The sequence below is a fragment of the Trichosurus vulpecula genome, chromosome 7 (assembly GCF_011100635.1).
Source record: "Trichosurus vulpecula isolate mTriVul1 chromosome 7, mTriVul1.pri, whole genome shotgun sequence".
NCBI classification, from domain to species: domain Eukaryota; kingdom Metazoa; phylum Chordata; class Mammalia; order Diprotodontia; family Phalangeridae; genus Trichosurus; species Trichosurus vulpecula.
In genome coordinates this window covers 726,653-747,995 of record NC_050579.1, presented here as the reverse complement: position 1 = coordinate 747,995, position 21,343 = coordinate 726,653, and the positions used below count along the sequence as shown (strand labels likewise).

At 47.4% G+C, this 21,343-nt stretch overlaps 1 protein-coding gene across 2 annotated transcripts in view; it reads right to left on the bottom strand.

Moving 5' to 3' along the window:
• INPP5D (inositol polyphosphate-5-phosphatase D) overlaps window positions 1-21,343 on the bottom strand; it is a 136,374-nt gene that overhangs the window by 52,360 nt on the left and 62,671 nt on the right. For both annotated transcript variants that reach the window (XM_036768079.1, XM_036768080.1), the window contains exons 6-12: window positions 20,042-20,129; window positions 17,131-17,211; window positions 16,903-16,974; window positions 13,445-13,568; window positions 7,893-7,999; window positions 5,860-5,962; window positions 463-659 (exon numbers count right to left, since the gene is read on the bottom strand). In XM_036768079.1, coding sequence (XP_036623974.1) covers window positions 463-659; window positions 5,860-5,962; window positions 7,893-7,999; window positions 13,445-13,568; window positions 16,903-16,974; window positions 17,131-17,211; window positions 20,042-20,129 — 772 coding nt within the window. The remainder of the gene's footprint in view (window positions 1-462; window positions 660-5,859; window positions 5,963-7,892; window positions 8,000-13,444; window positions 13,569-16,902; window positions 16,975-17,130; window positions 17,212-20,041; window positions 20,130-21,343) is intronic.

Below are 21,343 nucleotides of genomic sequence, written 5' to 3'. Positions count from 1 at the left end.
CTCCTCTGGAAACCAGAATTCTGCTCATCTCTAAGCTTAGAAGCTGATACATCTTTTAAGGAAACTGCACAATCTCCTCATCACAGGGGTTCTTAAACCTTGGATCCATGAACTTGTTTTTTTTTTAAATCTTGGTAACTATTTTAATATAGTTGGTTCTTTTTGTAATCCTGTGTGCTTGATTTCCTGCATTCAAAACCATGATTCTCAGAAGATGTCCATAGGTTTTTCCAAACTGACAGAGAAAATGTTAAGAATACTTTCTCTAGGAGGTTAGATTCTGGAATTTTCTGCCTACCCATAGCCACATCTTTGCTCCTCCCTGAGCTTAGAGATTGACATATTTCTCTGATCTTAGAAATGGATGCATTTCTTCAACTTTAGATATCAACACAATTCCCTGATCTTCACTATTGCTATATTCTAATGGTGACCACCAGCACAACTGATCAGTCTCCTTACTGTTTTAAAACTGATATCGGTGATTTCCTGCAACGAGTGTTTCAGAATCTCCAGCCATTCTTTTTCCCCCAGGGGGTCCTCCTGGGTGCCAATCACATAGATGTCATGGGGAATGTAGTCAGCAGAGTCATCTCTTGTCTTTCCCTGTCCCTTGGAGAGAAACCAGGATGTGATCTTCTTGGGAGGAGCAGCATCACCTTCAAAAGGAAAAGGCCAGACCACAATGAGGGATGGATGGGTCATATCAGTCAGAATTAAAGCCAGGGAAAGGTAAGGCCACACAGCCATCTTTAGAAGGAAATGAACATTGGAAGAGAGGGAGGGGGTCGGTGATTCCCTAGGAAACCCAAACCTAGCTAGTCCTGGGGGTGGGAAGAACAAACCTAAAAGTTTCAAAGTATAGAAACATTGAGACATATTTTGGTCTGTTCTTAACCATGGAAATGAGCTCCATCCAAAATGCAAGCTGGGCAGGAGCAGTCAGATGAACAAGGAGTCCACTTCTCCTATAAGATTGTGAACTTCCCTACAGGAAATGTGAGTCAATTTCTCTTTTTCCCAAAGCAAATAATTTCCCTGAGTGCCCTCTGGACAAAAGGAGAAATGAGCTGGCTGGAAAACTCCCCAATCTCAGAGCTAAAGGGGACTTCAGCCGCCAAGTTCCACCTAACCAATACTCCCTTCCATGACATTTCCAGCAAACAGTCATTCGGTATCTGCCCGAAGACCTCAAGTCCCAGGGATCTCGCTGCCTCCTGAGACAGCTCATTCCACCTTGTCACAGCTCTTAGAGGTACCAAACATTTCCTTGTCTTAAGCTCACATAGTCTTCTTTGTAATTTCACCACACCAGGCAGAACAAAGCTAATCTCTCTTCCAGTCATTCAAATACCTACTGTGAATTGCTTTTGCTTTGTTCTCCACTCTAGCTCAGAGGGGTGGCTCTAATAATAACTTACATTTGTATGGATCATTCAAATTCCTAAAGGGCTTTTCATCCATGATATCATTTAATGCCTAATTATACCACCAGCAGATATACAGGACAGGTCCCACTATCCCCTTGGTAGAGATAAGTACGCTAAGATTTTGAGAAGGCTACAATAGTCATCAATCTATCATTAATAAATGTCTTCTATGTGCCAGGCACTGTGCTAAGCCCTGGGGATACAAAAGGAAGCAAAAGACATTCCTTGTCCTCAAGGAGCTTATAATCTAACAGTGAAGCAATGAAGAAACACATATGTAGAAACAAAAGAGGAAATCATCAAGAGAGGGAAGTCACCAGAATTAAGAGGGGTTGGGAAGGGCTTCCTAGAGAAGGTAAGATTTTCACTGGGACATAAAGAAAGCCACAGAAACCAATAGGCAGAGATGAAGGAGGGGACTCCAGGTAGAGGGAACAGCCAAGATATGGAGGATCTTGCTTGTGAATAGCCAGGATGCTGGTGTTACTGGATCAAAGAGAATATGGTGGGGAGTAAGGTGTGAGAAGACTGGAAAAAGAGGAGGGGACTGGGTTATAAAGGGCTTTGAATGCCAACGAGCATTTTTGGTTTTGATCCTGGAGGTGACCCAGAGTCCCTGAAGTTTGTTGTTGGAGGAGCGTGACATGATTAGATTGTGTTTTAGGAAAATCATTTGGCCGCTGAACGGAAGATGGATTGGAGTGGAAAGAGACGCGGAGCAGGCACACCCAACGGGAGCTATCGAAATAATCAAAGTGTGAGGGGATGAGGGCCTGTCCCAAGTTGGGCCAGTGTCAGAGAAGGAGGAGGTGAAATCTACAGGCTTTGGCACCATATTGGATATGGGGGGTGTGAGAGATAATGAGGAATCCAGGATGATTCTTAGATTGTGAGCCTGAGGGATTAGGAGGAGCCAGTAGAAGGAGAGACTGGAAGTAAATGTGAGAGTAGGGACTGACTACCTCCCATAGTATGCAGCATGGTCAGGATTTGAAACTAGCTCCTATGACTTTGAATCCAGGTAGTCTTGCCACTGCACCACCCTACTCTATAAGGTAAAAGCTCCCAGGAGCCTGGTGAGCATGAAAGATGATAGGACCAGGACAAGACCTGCGATGACATTGGTATGAGGAACTCCCAGATGAGAAAAATTCCTCTGCCAGTGCAAGTCAGCATCCCCTCTGCAACTTACAGAGAGTTGCTTACAACACTGAGATATTAAGTGACTAGCCCAGGGTCACACGGCCAGTAAGGGTCAAATATGGAACTTGAACCCAGGTCTTCCTGGTTTTAAGGTTGGCTCTCTGTCCACCGTGCTGGGCTACTTCTTGGTATGATCAGCCTGCTCCTCAAGTAGGAGTTTGATAGAAAATAAAATGAGACTTTTGGGAATTAAGAGAAAGCAAAGAACTTTCAAAAGAAAAGTAAAGGAAATGTGAGCCTCAGGGGCTGGCACGGAGCTGCTCCAAGCTGCTGCTTGGAACCTTCAGACACAGCCCAGACAGGGTGCCTGGGAATGTGAGAAAGTGGAAGAGAAAGTGTGGGCCACAAAACTGTCTTTGCAGGAGAGCGGAACTTCTGAATCGTGGAGTATACACTGGGATTCTGGGAGTGGGATCAGAGAGCAAGAGCCAGCAGGACCCTGGAGAGCAGCCAGGCCAAACCCTGCAAGGTAAGTGACTGGACCCAGGCCACCCCAGGCCTCAGGGGCAGAGCTGGCCTGGGAGTCCCACCCGGTCTCTGATGCTCAGGTTCTGAGCTCTGCCTAAGTCCTCTCACTGCCTGGGGACTGCCCCACACTGACTTGGTGATAATGAAAGAGACTGGGAGATTTGGAAACAGTCCTGCGCCAGGCATCAGGAGGCCTAGGCTTCATCTCCAAATCTCCTTATGATTCACCAGATGAACTCAAAGCTCAGGGCTACGGATAATGCCTGTGACCTGGTGGAAGTGAGACAGAGTGAGAAGCTTTTGGGGGACGTGGGAGCTGGCTACACATAGGTGAAGGACTGTCCCAGAGGGGCTTAGCTTTGTCCTGCTTGGCCCCAGAGGGAAGGTGGGAAGAGACAATTATGGTCTTGATAGTGGGGAAAAGGTCTGAAATTGCAATAGCCAAAAAGTGGCTGGGTGGCACAATGGCCAGAGCAGTGGTCTGCTCAGGAAGACATGAGTTCAAATTTGACCTCAGACACTTGCTAGCTGTGTGACCTTGGGCAAGTCATGTAACTTCTGTTTGCCTCAGTTTCCTCATCTGTAAATGAAGATAATAATAGCACCTACTTTGCAGGGTTACTGTTGTGAGAGTCAAGTAAGATAATCCTTGTCAAGTGTTTTGTCCAGTGCCTAGGTCAGAGCAGATGCTCTAAATGTTTACTCCCCTACTGAAAGGGCTGGTGGGCTCTACTCCTCCCAGAGACTGGATGACCCCCTGGCAGGGTGCAGCCAAGGGGATCCTTGATCAGGGTCAGCTTGGACCAGGTGGCCCCTGAGGTCACTTCCATCACTGAAGTTCTATGGCTGAGGTTCATCCCTTAGGGTCGGGAATAACAAAGGGTGACTCAGTCTCCCCCAAGCGCAAGGGCTGAGGCTCCAGGGAAGGCCGTTCATTCTCTTAAGGAGGGGAGATGGTGCCTGAAAGATGAGGCTTCTCACTGGTGGGTCAGACATGTTGTCAGAAGTGAATGCATGTCGTCAACTAGTGTATTAGAGAATTGTCCGTACGTATGTCCACACGCATGCACATCTGCAAGCACATGTACACACACACAGACACATCCTCAGTCCAATGACAGAAAAATACTCTCTTTTGAGAAGGAAAATGGACAGATGGATTAGGGGGTGATGGAGGGGGAGGGGAATGGTGATATGAATTTTTTTGTGGGAGTCGGGACCTAGTATTTCATCGATGCCAGGAGCTTCTGGTATGAAAAATCTTCCTACTCACACTAAGGCTAGGATACAGGAAATGACCCTCATGATTTGACTGGCCCGTGAATGAGGACAAATTCACCTCTCAGATTCTATTTAGCTGACATAAGGTGATGCCTCACAGTCATTGGCCCTGGCCATCATGGGGAATCTTACCACCAGCCCTGCTGCTCTGCATCCCTTCTCCCCATCTCCCTCCCCCCCTCGCCCCTTCTGTTGATTGCCCTACCTTTTTTTTTTCCTGAGCACAGCAATCAAACCAACACTATATTGTGCCTGGACAGGACATGTCAATCAGCTGCCCTGTGGCTCTGTTCCTCACCCTTATGACTCTACTGGCCAAAATTCACTCCCCTAGGTTCCTCTCCCCTATACATGTGGATGCTCCCTTTTAGAATGCAAATGTCCTGAAGGCAAGGACTGACTCACTTATCTGTGTTATCCTCAGTGCTTGGCACAGGCCCTGGTGCACAGTAGGCACTTAATAATTTTTTTCATTCTTTTATGTATGAGGAACCATGAGTAATGGCTTGTTGAGAAGTTATGGTAACAACAAAAATTTACATAGCAGTTAAGGTTTGCAAAGTGCTTTACAAAAATGATCTCATTTGATCCTTACAACTCTCAGAGGTAGGTGCTATTATTATCCCCATCACACAGAGGAGAAAACTGAGGCAGGCAGTTATTAAGCGACTTGCCTCTGGTCACACAGCTACTAAGTATCTGAGGTTGGATTTGAACTTGGGTCTTCCTGACTCCAGGTCCAATGCTCTCAGCCTGGAAAGATGGGTTGGGGACAGATTCCAAAGGACTTTAAATGCCAACCTGTGTGAAACTGGAAGACTGTAACCTTCTAAAGGTTCCACAGATCCTCTGGAGTCTACTGAGCAGGAGAATGCCATGGTCAACCTGTTTTAGGAAGCTCCCTTTGGTAGCTGTTTAGAGGATGGTATAGACTGGAGGCAAGGAGATCCATCAGGAGGCCAGTGTAACAGCCCAGGGGAGAGTGGCTGAGGGGCTGAGTCATAGGGGCAGTGACTGTGCTAATGGAGAGAGGGGGCAGGTACCAGAGATCTTCTGGAGCCCACTGAGCAGGAGGAGGCCATGGTCGCACCTGTTTTAGCAAGCTCCCTTTGGTAGCTGTTTAGAGGATGGTATAGACTGGAGGCAAGGTGTAACCGCCCAGGGGAGAGAGATTGAGGGGCTGAGCCATGGGGGCAGTGACTGTGCTAATGGAGAGGGGGCAGGTACCAGAGATCCTCTGGAGTCTACCGAGCAGGAGGAGGCCATGGTCGCACCTGTTTTAGCAAGCTCCCTTTGGTAGCTGTTTAGAGGACGGTAAAGGCTGGAGGCATGGAGATCCATCAGGAGGCCAGTGTAACAGCCCAGGGGAGAGGGGCTGAGGGGCTGAGCCGTGGGGGCAATGACTGTGCTAGTGGAGAGACAGGGTGGGTACCAGAGACACTGACCAGAGGCCAGGCGCGAGAGGGTGTGGACGTACCCATGTTCCAGGTCCCGATGAAGATGGTGATCATGTCGGGCTCGGGCTGCTCAGAATGCTTGTTTTTCATTTGCTGCAGAAGCTGACAGAAGCCCTCCCTTTTCTAGATACAGAAGAGCAAACATCAGAAAGGTCCCTTTGCTTCCTCCACTTTCTGGGCTAGCTCAAACCTCGGATGAAGAGCAATGCTCTTTCTAGTGACCTTTCATAGGAAAGTCCCTTTCCCTGGGCTATTTCTCAAGTGAAGTGAGAAAAAACCCCTCTAAAATGAGTCACTGAAGATAGTACACCAAAGGATGTGGGTTCAAATTCTGGTTCATTTACTTATGGTAGATGCATGACCTCAGACAAGCCATTTTTTCTCCTTTGTGTCCTCATCTACAACCTGAGGATGTCAGACAAGGTTCCTCTCAGGGCACTTTGGGTTCTAAAATCTGTGAACGCATGGTCTTTTCATTGTCCCTTCCAGCTGTGATTTCCAGAATCCTTGTCTGTAAAGCGCCAGGGCTGGGCTAGGGAACCCCCGGGGTGTCTCTCAGCTCTAAACCTATCATCTGACAGACATCTCTGTATGATGGCATTGGCTGTGGTCACTGACCCAAGCTCTGGTTGCCTTTTCTTCCCACACTGGGCATCTCAGATCTCTGCGGCACATTGGCTTGTCCACCAATCACCTTGTAAAGCAGTGGTGTGAGTATTATTATCCCAATTTGACAGGTGAGGAAACCAAGGCTCAGAAAGGTTAACTGACTTGCCCAGGGACAAAGAGCCAGGAAATGATGGAGACACAATCTGCTCCATCAATGGAGGCACAATGGGTAGGACCTTGGACTCGGAGTCAGGAAGGTCTGGGTTCAAATCCTGAATCAGGTACTCACCAGCTGTGTGATCCTGGGCAAGTCTTTGCCTCTGATTTCAGTGAAAGGGGTGGTGACCATAGCCTCTAAGGTGCCTTCCGAGTGCATTCTATGGGCCTGTGACCTCGGATTTCCCTACTCAATGCTAAACGGTTCGGGCTCATTTTCCAGATTTGTATGAGTTTATGAAGGAAGAAAACCAGATTAATTTGACACAACTTTGGATATGCCCCGAGGGCACTGTTACCTACATTTTACGGAGGAGCACAGTGAGGTCCGACGATTACCTGCTCATCTAAAGTCCGACAACAATGCAGAGGCCGGGCTGGGGCTCAACCCCAGCTCTCCTGCTTCTCTGGGGTTCTCCCACTGCCTGGCCCTGCCGCTGGGGCTCTGGAGTCTCACTTCTGCTCCCAGATGCTGCTGCCCCCTCTTATTTCCTTCAGGAGAGCAGGGCAAATAGGGAAGCAAGCCTTCTCTTCTGGAGTAGCTCAGAGGTGGGGGCTTCCCATGGCCCTGGCCTAACTTCCCTGGGGCTCAGCTACCTGTACTCACTCGGCAGCACAGTCAGGAAGTCGAGAAGGGCTCCAAGTAATTCTGGGTGTGAACCATGCAGCAGTAAGGGACCCAACTCTTCCCCAAGACATCTCTGAAGAAGGTTCAAAATCTCCAGCTCCAGTGATGAGCAGCTTGAGGCTTAGAGCCTTGGAGTTGGAAGGGACCTTAGAAGGTCATTTTAGTGAAGAGGAAACGGGTCAGACAAGTGACTTATCCAACGTCACCAAGGTTGTAAGTAGCAGAGCCAGAATTTGAACCCAGTTCATAGATTCGAAAATGTAGAGCTGGAAATCATTTCAGAGGCCAGCAAATTCAACCCCTCATTTTACAAATGAGGAAACTGAGGCCCAGAGAGGCCCAACAGGTAGTGCCTGGCCAAGCTGTTATTTACATCCTAGTTCTCTGACCCCAGTGCTCATTCACTGCTGTCTTATAGCCCAACCCTCCCACTTTACAGTTGGGCAAACTGAGGCCCAGTGAGGTGAAATGCTTTGCACAAGATGGCACAGGTGATGGCAGATTCCAGATCCCAAGGCAGGGCCCCTACTTAGAACCCAGCATCCTTTCTGCTTCATCACGAACGGCAACTACCAGGAAATGAAGTTTCTTGTCGCTCACCTTTGAGTCAGCAAAGACATATTCTTTCCGCAAGGTCTTCTCCTTTTCTGTTTCCACAATGATGACGAGCTTGTTATGAAACTTCTGGGACTTGATAAGCTGTAAGACTTAAGAGAAAATAGAGTTTCACCACGCGGGCTGGTCTGAGCTGGGGGCAGGACGTGTTCATCCCAGGGGACATAAAGAAGCAAAGTCTCTGGTCCCAAATGCTCCCGGCAAATCTGTTCTTAGGGAAGGCCTCCTCTGGAGCTTGCTGGAATGCAGGCGCCTTGGGGAGGGGGAGCAACATTGGTCACTCCTACCTTAGCATGAGTGAGCCTGTGGGCAGGCAGAGCTCTGGGTAACAGGGACAGGGCACTGGGTGAGGGCAGGGTTAGTGTTGGAAATATCCAGCAAAGAGCTGGAAGGAAAGTAGGAATCCATCGACCGGCAAAGAGTGATGGCTCAGTCATTCCGTCGTGTCTGACCCTACATGGCCTGTGGACTTGGCCGTGGGGTTTTCTTGCAAAGACACTGCAGTGGTTTGCTATTTCCTTATGCAGTGTGTCCCCATCTTACAGATGAGGAACTGAGGCAAGTAGGGGTTAAGTGACTTGCCCAGGATCACACAGTTACTAAGTGTCTGAGGCCAGATTTGCACTTAGATCTTCCTGACTCCTGGCCAGGTGCTCTACCCACTGCACCACCCAGATGCCCCTAAATACATGGGGCATGGATGCAATGGAATAAAACAATGAAGAATATGGAGAATTAAGAGAAACTCAAGAAGACTTTTTATAAACAGATGAGGAATGAAGTAAGCAGACCTAGGAGTACAATTCACACAATGACAGCATAAAACAGGAAAAGCAACATCAAAAGACATCAGAACTCTCCTTAATGCAATGAGCAATTGTGAATTCAAAGATTCCTCCTGACTCATGGCAGCGAGGTGATGGACTATGAGGTAGTGGATAGACCCCTGGACTTGAAGTCAAAGACCTGGGTTCGAATCCTGCCTGTGACCTTTGGTGAGTCACTTAACCTCTGTTTGCCTCAGTTTCCTCATTTGTAACGTAAGGGGCTGATGACTTCTAACTCATAGGACCATTGACTTAAAGTTGCAAGGGAACTTAGAGTCCACCAAGTCTAATCCCTTCAATGTTCAGATGAAGCAACTGAGGTATAGTGAGGTTAAATGACTTTCTCAGGGTCATACAGCTGGTTAAGTGTCTGAGGCAGGATTTGAACTCAGATCTGCCTGACTCCAAGGCCACTGCTTTATTTTCTGCTGAGGCCACCTCACACTCCAAGTTCTAATTTCCCATAATCCTCACCTGGGGAGGCCTCAGCCTTCTCTTGCACCCTTCCCACTCAGTAGGAGAAGAGAGGGGGCTGGCTCGCTCCTCACTTTTCAGCACAACATCTGGACTGTCAAACCACCACCCACTCGCCGCTTTTCATAACTTGTACTCAGTGCTATCTGTCTGCACCTCCGCTCCGCCCTCATCACTACTGCCGTGCTCTACTACCAGCCAGGGCTCATTTCTGCCTTTCCAGATGATTTTAATGCTGGGCTCACCTGCTTCCTCCATCCCTATCCCTCCCTCGGTGGCCTCAACCTCTATCCTGACTATTCTCGGCCCCACTCAGTCAGCCCCACTCACTTCCCAGTTTGGCACCAGCCTGGTTACCCCCGACCCTCTGGTCCTGAACTCTCTTCTCTCCCATCCCCGCCCTGGTAAGTTGGTGAAAAGTCCATTCAGACATTGTTCAAGCTCCAGTCCACCAGCTACCTTATGCTTCCATATCCCCTTCACCTTCCTCAGTGAGGCAGACAAGTGGTCCAGTGGATGGAGCCCTGGATTCAGAGGTAGGAGGACCTGAGATTGAATCCTGACTAGCTGAATGACCCTGGACAAGTCACTTAACCTTTTTGGAATCTGCCAAATGGAGCTTATAATAACACCCATCTGCCAGGGTTTTTGTGAGGCTCAAATGAGATAATTAACTACAAAGGTCTTTGTAAACCTTAAAATACCATTTGGCATTGGCTAGACATCCTCCAACCTAGCTAATTTCACTCACTCTGTTCCTTCTGCTGGCCACAGAAATCTGGCCAGCCAAATTTGGCTTGGGCCTGGCCATTGCCCAGGAATCATCTCCCATAAACTAGCCTGCTGCTCTCCCTTATGAGAATGCACGTGACTAGAAAACTGGATTTGGAGTAAGGAAGACCTAGCTTCAAGCTTTGCCCCTTCCACGCATGGGCTGCATGACTCTGGGTAAGTCATTTAACCTCACGGTGCCCTAGGCAACCCTCTAAGGTTCCAAGTTATGGAGGAGTTGGTCTGCATCCACGGAATGAGTTTGGGACTTCTTCACACCAATGGAATCACAGGTCTGGACCAAAAAACAATCCTCTTTCACCAAGGCTCTGACTTTTCATGCCACCTTTGACCTAGCCTTCTTCACCCCTTTTTCCCAATGTGGTAAAAGTTGGTCATTACATCCTTTATCTTTCCAAAATGTTTCTTCTAAGCATTTGTCTCTACCTTTCTGATGACGTAGCCCCGGTCCAAGGTCTTTCTCTCCTACCATGAATATATATACATGAATATATAGCTCATGGAAGAAGCTTCTACCTTGGCCTTCCTGACTCAATGCTTTCTCTTTGATCAGACCGATTGACTCCTGCCCCGCTAATTTTCCTAGAGCCCACTCAGTGAATCCTGTCACCTGCACATCAATGTAGACTTTGAGAGTCATTTCCTCCTCGATCATATCTGAGCTCCTCTCAGGTTAGAGGCATGTGAGCCTCTCCAGCATCCTGCCTTATCCTACCTACTTAGCCCAGCCCACTTTGTTTCTCAGATCACTCCATGTCTAAACCTCTGCTACAAGAAAACTGGTTGCCTCCCTCTTCTTCCTTCATGATCCTTCTTCCCTCCTTCTCTCATATTGTCTCCATAGTCATGTGTGATTAAATGGATCCGGGGATTAGAAGAGGTGATGATGAGTAATGAAAGCATTCCAGGCACAGAAGGGCGGGCAGCTTATACAAAAGCAGGGAGGTGGGAAACAAAAGGGATGGCAGGCAAGCCAGTTTGGCTGAACCGTGAGCACTTGAGGAGGAGTGATGGGAGATGTCAGATGGCCTGAAAATGTCTTGAAAGCAAGTTCTGTGTTTCAGATACATCTTTCTACTTCTCCATCTCATTTGATATGGTCTCAGCCGGTGTTCTCCACATGTCAGCAGTACTTAATAATTATTTGCTGAATGAGTCAATATGTGAAAATTCTTTTTTTCTTCCAAACTGGTGCCTACTTATTCCTCATCTCATATATTTAATTTGGGCAGTTTCTTTCCTTCTTCTCAACTACAACAGGATTCTCATATATGATAATAATGATAACTAACCCTGTGCCAGGTACTGTGCTAAGCCCCTTACAATTATGTTGTTATTTGATTGTCACAAAAACCCTGGGAGGTTGGTGCTATAATTACCCATGTTTTACAGGGGAGGAAACTGAAGCAGCCAGTGGTAAGTGACCTGCCCACAGTCACACAGCTAGTAAATAGCTGAGGCTGGATTTGAACTCAGGTCTTCCCGACAGCAGGTCTGGCGCTCTATCCACTGTACCACCCAGCTATCAAAAAAAAATCCTCTTTGAAACTTTTTGTAGCTTCACCTAGTGATAAAAATTATGAGGCCTACATCCCACAGAGATCAGAGAAAGAGAAAAAGAGATAGTATGGATAGAAATATTCAGGGCAGCTCTTTCCATGGTAGCAAAAACTCTGATCCATCCTTCAGTTTGGCCCAAGGCTCCAGCTGAGCTCACTCTAGCGTGGGTCTGACCAGGTTCTTCTCCACCCCCTCCATTCAGTCTACTCCAGTGGCTCCTCCCAGGGAAGGAAAGGAAGAATGAAGGAGGGAAGGAGAGGAGGGAAGGAGAGGAAGAGGGAAGGAGGGAATGAAAGGAGAGAAGGAGAGGAAGAGAGAAGGAGGGAAGGAGAAGATGAGAGAAGGAGGGAAGGAGGGAATGAAAGAAGGAGGGAAGGAGAACACGACAGAAGGAGGGAAGGAGAGGAAGAGGGAAGGAGGGAACGAAAGAAGGAGAGAAGGAGAAGAAGACAGAAGGAAGGAAGGAGAAGAAGAGGGAAGGAGGGAATGAAAGAAGGAGGGAAGGAGAAGAGGAGGGAAGGAGGGAAGGAGAGGAAGAGGGAAGGAGGGAAGGAGAAGACTAGGGAAGGAGGCTCCAGGATTGAATTCCAAACCCTTTGTTCTACTTTCTTCCCTTTCCTAACCTGGTCCTTTCTATCCTCCTCTACCCTCCTCTCTCCCACTTACTCTGTGACATAGTGGGTCTGGCCTTCTTGTTGTTCCTTCCTATGACACCATCTCGCACCTCTGGGCATTTCCACTGGCTGTCCTTCCTCCCTGGTACTCTCCCTCTCCTCAGCTCTGTTCCTGGATTCACTGGTTTCCTTCAAGTCTCAGCTGAAGTCTTGCCTTCAAAGAGAAGCATTTCCCAGTCCTTAGTGCCTAATCCCTAGTGCCTTCCCTCTGAGATGACCTCCAATTTACTCTCTATTCTGTTTGCATTGTTATTAGCATGGAGTCTCTCCCATTAGACTGTGAGCTCCTTGAGGGTTGGGACTGGTTTGTGCCTTTCATTGTATCCCCAGTGTTTCGTACAGTGCCCTGCGCACAATAGGTGCTTAATAAATGCTTATATATACTTCATTAGCATGGCCCCTCTCTCCACCTATGTAATCACAACCCTTCTGTTATTATTTGAGGGGTGGTTTTTGAGGAGTTGTTGTGGCTGAGACTGGCCTGGTGATCACCCCTCCAGATGTAGTCTGTCTGGCTCATACAGCATAGACCTAAAATTACTAGACCCAAACCCAAGGCTTTTCCAACTTCATAGAATCTGTCAGAGCTAAGCACAATCTCCAAGAACCAGGTTCCTCTTCACACCAAGCTGAAGTATTGAAGGACAATTTTAGAAGAAGTAGAGTATATGGGACCCATAGAAAACTAACAACCATACATTGCATAATGCGGCTAGTGCTATGAGTGGTTGAATTAGGTGCTCCAGGAGAGCAGAGGGAAGGAGAAGAAGAGGGAAGGAGGGAAGGAAAGGAAGAGAGAAAGAGAGAATGAAAGGAGGGAAGGAAGGAAGGAGAGGAGGGAAGGAGAAGAAGAGGGAAGGAGACAAGGAAGGAAGGAAAAGAAGGGGGAAGGAAGGAATGAAAGAAGGAGAAGAGGGAAGAAGGGAAGGAGAGGAAGGGAGAAGGACAGAAGGAAGGAGAGTTCAATCTTGACTGGGATGAGCTTGGTAGAGATTCTAGAGGAAGGGACACCTAAGCTGAGCAGGTGAGGGCAGATAGGATACCAAGAAATTGAGAAGGTGTCACTATGGAGATGCCAAGCAATCCATCATAGAACAAGGCTCCAGTGGCCAAACAGCATCTCATCTGCTCATTACAGAGACATGTTAGCTATCATCTCTTGGTGGCAGAATAAGTAGGTGGATATGATTACAAATCAAGGCTTTCTTACTTTTCTTGTGGCTATAGAATTTGTCCTCGGGGCCATCTCTGGATTTCTTGATAATCAGTTTCCCAGTTTCAACATCAACTTTAAGCTGTATTTTTTGTGGAATTCCTAAGGATTCTGCTTTTACCTATGGAAAACAGGAAAGAGGATTTTTCATCATTTTCATGATTTATTTCCATCATGGGATTTAGGCCTGGAGGGGACCTTAGAGATTGTTCCATAATCCTTTCATTAAAAATTAAAAAAAAAATTTGTAATTCTGAACTTGAAGAACAGAAAAAGAGGATTACATCTGAAACCATGAATATATATATACATATATACATGTCCAATCTTATTTTTAAAAGATGTATAATAAAATCAAGATGTTAATTTCAAATCTGTGCTAGTTCTTTTCTGGGTGTTCTAATCCTGATTGTAAAGGGAAGGAAAGGGAATCTCAGAGATGTATCCGTCGTTAAGATAGGTAGCAGAGTTGGAATCTGAGCCTAGGTCCTGTTGCTTCCTGTTACAGTCATATCATCTATTAGGATCACTTTGCCAAAATCAGAGGTCAGCTATTTCTAGCGGTATAGCTGATGTTGTGTATAATGAAAGATACACTCAAATGGACTTTTATTTAATATTGTTAATTGGTCAAGGGAAAACATGACCTTAAGAAAAACAATTAGATAGGGGCAGTTAGTTTCATAGGAACAATGTTACAAATACTTCTAATTGACAACCTGCAAATAATGTTATAGCTGGCTGTAACACTGACACTAGATTTGGTTACATTGTATTAACATTAAGCTAGCATGAAATGACACTGGTTTTGGCAGCACTGTGTAGGTTATGCCCATACTTGGTCTCCATTGTCTTGATTATCTCAGCTCCATTATCCAAAACAATGAAAAGGTCACTGGGACAGGAGTTAGAAGACCTGGGTTCAAATCTTGCTTCCAACACTATGAGAATTTGAGCACATCATTTAATTTCTCTGGGTCTCCGTTTTCTGATCCGTACAATGGGAAGACTCAAGTATGTGACATCTAAGGCCATCATCTTAGATTGGAGTAGAAGGCCTTTGAGGGTCCCTTCCAGCTCTGAGGCTGAGGCTCTATTATCCTGTCCCTTACTTCCTGTAACACATACTGTTTCACCGTTTCTGAGCATTTCCAATGGAGGCCAGACAAGGTCAGGGAGAACATGGAAAGCTTCCAAGCAGGGATGACAGCCAGGAGTGGAACAGAGTCAAGTTAGCTACTTTTTGTTCATATTCCCAGTTTTAAAGCTGAAAGGCTGGGTGAAGGGAAAGACTTCCAACATTGTTAAAAACCAGCCATCTATGCTGTTCCCCTTTCTTAGCAAGGATAAGTGGAGATAAGCCAGACACTTCTGTACTTTAAGGACCCATGTTTTAAATAGAGCAAGGTGCAACAGCTCTGCAGTAAGGGGATTTGGGTTCAACTCTTTCCTGGGATGCTTACTAAATGCCTTGATCAAATCACTTCATCCTGCTGGGCCTCAGTTTCTCCATACTTAAAATGACAAGACCAGTCCAATGGAGTTGGACTACATGGCATCTGGGGTCCCACATAGATAAAAATCTGTGATTCTATGACCACTCTCGTTTTTTCTTCTCTATGAAATGAGAGGATTAGAGTAGAGATGAGCTCTAAGACCCCTTCCAGCTCATATCAATGTGGGTACTACCAATCCCACTGTACAGATCACAACTCTCTGTACCTTAGGAAAAAAGTTTATGAGTTCCTTTGGTGGGGGTGGGGGTGGGGGAGTCTTTGCCTAGTGGCTCTCCAGCTGCTGATGTGTCTCTCCAAATTTAGCTAGGATGGTCTTTGGATGGCAGGAAGACAGTCTTTTCTAGCTTGGTAGGACCTGGCGAGTTTACATTCACAGCCTTCCAGGTCACCCCCACCCCACGGAAAGGCATCAGAAGAAGACGATGCTAAAATGAGCCATGTCATTACTTGGGCTTGGACTACTTAGGGGTAACAATATCCTGCTTTAATCCATGATCAGCAATGAAATAATCAGTGAGCCTTGTGCTGTTGTTGTTCAGCTGTTTTCAGTTGTGTTTTCAGTTCAGTCTCTCCGTGACCCCATGGGTCTTTCTTGGCAAAGATATTGGACTGGTTTGCCATTTCCTTCTCCAGCTCATTTGACAGAGGAGCTTGTTCTACAGAGGCAAACAGAGTGCCCAGGGTCACACAATTAGTAAGAGTCTGAGGCCAGATTTGAATTCAGGAAGAGGAGTCTTTCTGACTCCTGTCCACCTAGCCACCCTCATGGCCCTGTGCTAGGCACCGGAATAAGTTATTTTAGCATTGAAGACCATATGAGACCATCTGGTCCATTCATTCCTGTTTGAGTGCAGGACTGAATTTTAATGTCCCAGACTAATAAGAAACTATGTTATTCCCAGAATTATAGACCTTGAGAATTGGGGGGACCTCAGTGGTCATTTGATTTAACCCATATACCAGCAAAATTTCTACTATCACATATCTGGCAAATAGACCTTCAGCCTTCACTTGAAAATCTCCAGAGTCAGAACTTACCACTTTCTGAGGCGGCACCTTCTACTTTGGGACAGATCTCATTGTCTGGGAGTTTTTGCAGATGCTGACCCCTAAATTGTAACTCTCAACCAGTACTCCTGGTTCTCCCTCTGGGGCCAGATGGCACCAGTTTAATGCCTGTCCCTTGGGATTCTCAAAGACAGCACTCATTTCCCCTGAGTCTTCTCTGGGTTAAATACACCCATGTCTTTCAGCCAATCATTGTGTGACATGGTCTCAAGGCTCTTCTCTATCCTGGATTCCCTCTTGGGCCACAGACCAGCTCATCAGCTGAAGTCTTCTTACTAAATTGTGATGCCCAGAACTATATGTAATGCTCTAGAAGAGAAGCATTCCCTGCTTTGAAAAATAAATTTTTGTCGGTCATGAATAAAGATCATTAAACACAAACATTTCAACGTACAAAGAGCAGAGTATACTTGGAACTGTGAACTTTGCCTGTTGGATTGTAAGCTCCTTAAAGGCAGAGACTCGTGCTTCTTTTTGCACCCCCAGTGCTTAGCACAATGCCTGGTACACAGTAGGCACTTAATAAATGTTTACTGATTGATGGACTGAATTTCTATCATATATAGTCTGGCATGATCAAGTTTCTGAAAGGGAAGAAATTCCTTATGTTCATTCGGTCATCTGCTTCAAAGTTGAACAACCGTCACATTCAGGAGAGTCTTCAGGATTCCTACCCTAAGCCCCCTCTGGTGTTGTGGAAGCTGATTTTGTCCTAACAGACCCTGTTACCTGCAGAGTATTATTATAACCTTTACAACAGCAATCAGGGGCCTTCAGCACTGAGCCAAGACTCATGGGTTGGCAGCTGAGGGCACGGAAGAGGGTGCAGCAGAGAAGGTATGAGGTAGCTGCCAAAGAGGAGACCATTACCTCGAAGGTGACAGGAGGGATGAGTGAGCGCCGATGTGTGGATTCAGGACCTTCTCCCAAAAATGCCTTCACCTGGAACCACAAAAAACATGGGGGCTTCAAGTTAATGAGAGGAGAGAAAAGAAGTACAAGCAGCCCAGTGCCCCCCTTTAGCATACAGAGAAGGGAAACCCAGGAGAATATCGGCAGAGTTTGTGAGAAAAGGGCAAGAACATCGTTGCACCATACCTTATCTTCAAGAGAGGACAGTAAACTGGTCAGCTGACCAAGCTTGGCCACTACGGTGACGGGACTTGCCTCTGTACACACCTGGGAGGTCAAAGAGAGGGAGCTATCTCATTTGGTTACTTATTCATTGAATAAATGTTTATTACACATCTCTATGTTCAAGGAAGGCACCGTATTAGGTACTGTTGGGGATAAAATGAGCATGGCCTAGTCTTACCCTCAAGAAACTCATAGTCTAGTAGTAATGATAAGATGTACATACACACGAGCAGCTCTAATACAAGGCTAGATGAGCTCCATTCCATGAGAAAGGTACAGGAAAAGTTCTCTGGGGGTAGCAGATGGGCAGGGGAATCACTTCTGCCTAGGAGGTGGGATGGAATCAGGGAAGACCTCATAGAGGAAGTAGCATTTGAAGGCTTCTGCTTGCCGTGCCAAGGAAGTACATGAAAAGAAAAGGCAGTCATGCCTATAGAAGGTCAGAGCCAACAGCTGATGTGGTGAGGCTTTTACTGATCAACTCCTTCCTGCCCTTTTCTTGTTCTTTGGTACAAGGGATAGCCCTGGGAAGGGAGGGGAGGGAAGGCTCACTTAGGAATGCATTTTACACTGGAGGAAATGGAGAGCCTAGGGCCTGAAGGAATCTCCCCAGGATCCCAGAGCTCTTGGGTTTGTGACCGACTGGGCTTGCCCCCACTCAGCTTTGATGACTCAGGATCCAGCACATGTGCCGATTCCTCAGCTCCTACCTCATCCCCCAGTTGCTTTCCTGTGCCGTCCTGCTGGCCAGGCACACCGGTCCCTTTGCTCCTCCCATAAGTGGGATGTCTCAGTTAATGACTCCAATTTCCAGACTATCTCTCCCACTCTGGGTGGCTCTCCTTGGCCTCAAGCCATCCACCTAACCTGACCTCTGCTTCTCTTTGGTGGCTCTAGCAAAAACAACTCAGATTAACCCACAGGTCCCTGAGGTTAGCTTTGGCCAGAGACACCCAAGATCGAAGACCTCGGGGCTCCAGCTACATCTTTGGGGGTGTGGCCAGGTCTGAGCTCAGGGAGGACAAAGAGCTCTGCTCTCAGGCCCTCAGTAATCAAGGTGAGTCACATTCCTATAGTAGCTGTAAGGGCTTTACTGGAAAGAGCATGCAAACAGCATTACCTCCAGTTTGCAGTTAAGGAAACTCTTGACACGGGGTCTTTGACTTTAGACCACAATCTAGGGTTCTGGAGGTGTCTGCTCTGCTCTCCTCACTGGCACAGCTTTGAATAAGCCCCCTCCAAGTACTGACTGATGAAGGCAAAAGGTCATCCCCCAGAAGGACCCTGTGCCTTGGGAGTCCTTGACACCAGCTCAGCCGGGAGCTTCTCCAAACTGTCCTCCACACTGGCTGCCAAATGAGTGTTTCCGAAAGGTGGCAGAGAACACTATTCCTCTGCTCCCGGAGCTTCCGGAACTCCCCAAAGCCTCCACGATGAGCTCCAAGCTCCTCGGCTGGCGCTGAAAGCTCTCATGATTTGGCTCCAGCCTCCCTCTTCCAGCCTGGTTACATATTCCTGTCCCTCATTCTATATTTAGTCCAAATGGCCTACTTGCCCCTCCCCCACACCAAATTCCCTCTCCTACCTCGAGGGTGCCTGGACTTTCTTCTCCTCCCACTTGCCCTTCTTGGAATTCTCAGCTCATTTCCAAGCTCGGCTAGGGTGTCACCTGCGCAAGGCCTTCTTAGGTGCCCTGAATCATTACTGTCTCCATTCAAATAAATGAATGAATGGATGATAAAGTGTCTACTAAACCCTGACTCTGGGCCAGGCTGAGCTCTGGGCACCTGAGTACAAAAAGACAAGACAGGCTTTGTCCTCAAGCAGCTTGCCTCCTAATGAGGGAAGAAAACATGGAAGGGGGAGCATTAGGGCTTGGGGTGAAGGTGATAGGCTTTGGAAAGGGGGCTGGAGGGCTGGTTCTGGGCAAGGGAAGGTCAAGGTCTTGGGACAAGTTCAAATCCCACTTCTGATCACTACTATCTGTGAGATTTGGGGTGAGATACTTAACCTCCCTGGGCCTTTGCTGTTCCTCTGGAAAATGGGGAGGGGTGGACTAGAAGGTCTTTGAGGCCCCTCCTAACTGTAGGGCAGTGAGGTGGTACAGTGGACAGAGTGCCCGGCCTGGAGGCAGAACCTGAGTTCAAATCCAGCCTCAGATACTTATTAGCTGTGTGACCCTGGGCAAGTCACTTAGCCCTATTTGCCTCAGTTTCCTTACCTGTAAAATGAGCTGGAGAAGGAAATGGCAAAACCCCTCCAGCATCTCTGCCAAGAAAACCCCAGATGGGGTCACAGAGAGTTGGACAGGACTGAACAACAACAAATCAGCTCTAGTTTCATAATCTTATGATTATAAGTCATTCAACCTCTCTGGTCTCAGTTTCCTCATCTGTAAAGTGGGGGGGGGAGGCACCTAGACTAGATGGTCTTTGAGGTCCCTTCCAGCTCTAGACCCAGGATCCTATGACCCTGTTTGGGGGTGGGGACAAAGTGAAAGTAAAGATCACATGGCGGGGCATTGTGCAGGAGGTGGTGCTGGGAGCATGCTCTGGCTCCCCTTTCTTCATCCTCACCCAGCTGCAGGCATCTCTTACTCATTTTGCCTCTGAGAGAAGGCGACTTCCCCAAGGTCACATGAAGGACATGACTACAGCATGCATCTCCTGGGTCCTAGCCCTGGTCTCTCCTTCAGTGCATCCAAGGAGGTGTTTTGCTGTCTTTCCAGCATGCTCTTGTGTGCAGAGAGCCCATACAGCTTTTCCTCCCTTCCCCAGGCCCTCCCTCACTCCACATCTTTTTTTGAGACCACCCAGAGAATCTTCATGGGTCCCTTCCTCATTGTCCTCCTTTCAGAGGCAAGGAGACCTACCTGAGGCCGAGGCCAGATGCCGGGGGACAGCTGCTGGTCAAATAACCTCTGCATGGACTCCAGTGATGGGAGGGTCCTGGCAACCTCGCTGGAGGGAAGAAAACATGGTGAAGGGAATGGTTAACCTGGGGAGCCAAACTGGGAGTACCAACAGGAATGTGGAGGTATAGAGCGAAGCAGAAGGTTCTTTTCCAACCATGGGCATCCTCCAGGGGCAGAGCTGGTGGCTCTCAGGTTTCAGCAGCTTCCCCTGCCCCTTCCACGACACCCACCTCCCCTCCCCCCCCATCCACTCCACGCTGTTGCTGCTGGGCTTGTCAGGTTATGGAAACCGTTATAGCCAGAAGACTGTAAGATCAGGAGCTAAAAAGAATCTCAGAGGGTACCTAGTCTGAGCCCTTCATCTTGCAGATGAGAAAGCTGAGGCCCAGAGGGAAGTGACCTGCCCAAGGCCACACCAGTAGCAGGGCTTCAGTTCAACAACTCAATTCCATTTAATTCAACAATAATTTAATTGGGGCCCCACAGGATCCTTCTATCTCCCATTTGAGGGCAAGGGTTGTCTCCTTTTTGTCTTTGTAGGCCTCAGGCATGGCCTAGAGTACAAATGTTCATTAGCAGCTTGATTGATCAGAGATCTATAGACCCTGGAGAATCAGAGATCAGACTCTGCAAAGGCTCCGAGGCTGTCTAAGCCTCACCCTCACTTTTCAGATGAGGAGCCTGCGGACCAGACTGTTACTGGGAGGAAGGCAGCTTCCGGGAATACAAACACAAGAAATTAAAGCAATTCTTGACCTCAAGAAGCTTACATTCTAGATGGGCAGACAATTGGTAAACAGATAAATAAATGCAAGAGGAGGAAAAGAACCCCAACTCAGGGAATCAGGGAAGGTTTCCTTAGGAAGTGGTATGTGAGCAGAGCCTTGAAGGAAGCTTAGGATTCTATGGTGCCCAATGAGTGCATCACAAAACTGACCAGAGCCATACAATTCTTTTCCTTCCTTCCTTCCTACCTTCCTTCCTTCTTTCCTTCCTTCCTTCCTTTCCTTTCCTTCCTTTCCTTTTTTTTGGAGGGGGGAAAGGCAGGGCAAATGGGATTAAATGACTTGCCCAAGGTCACACAGATAGTAAATGTGTCAAGTGTCTGAGGTCAAATTTGAATTCAGGTCCTTCTGACTCCAGGAACAGTGCTTTACTCACTGCACCACCTAGCTGCCCCTCTTTTCTTTCTTTCTTTCTTTCTTTCTTTCTTTCTTTCTTTCTTTCTTTCTTTCTTTCTTTCTTTCTTTCTTTCTTTCT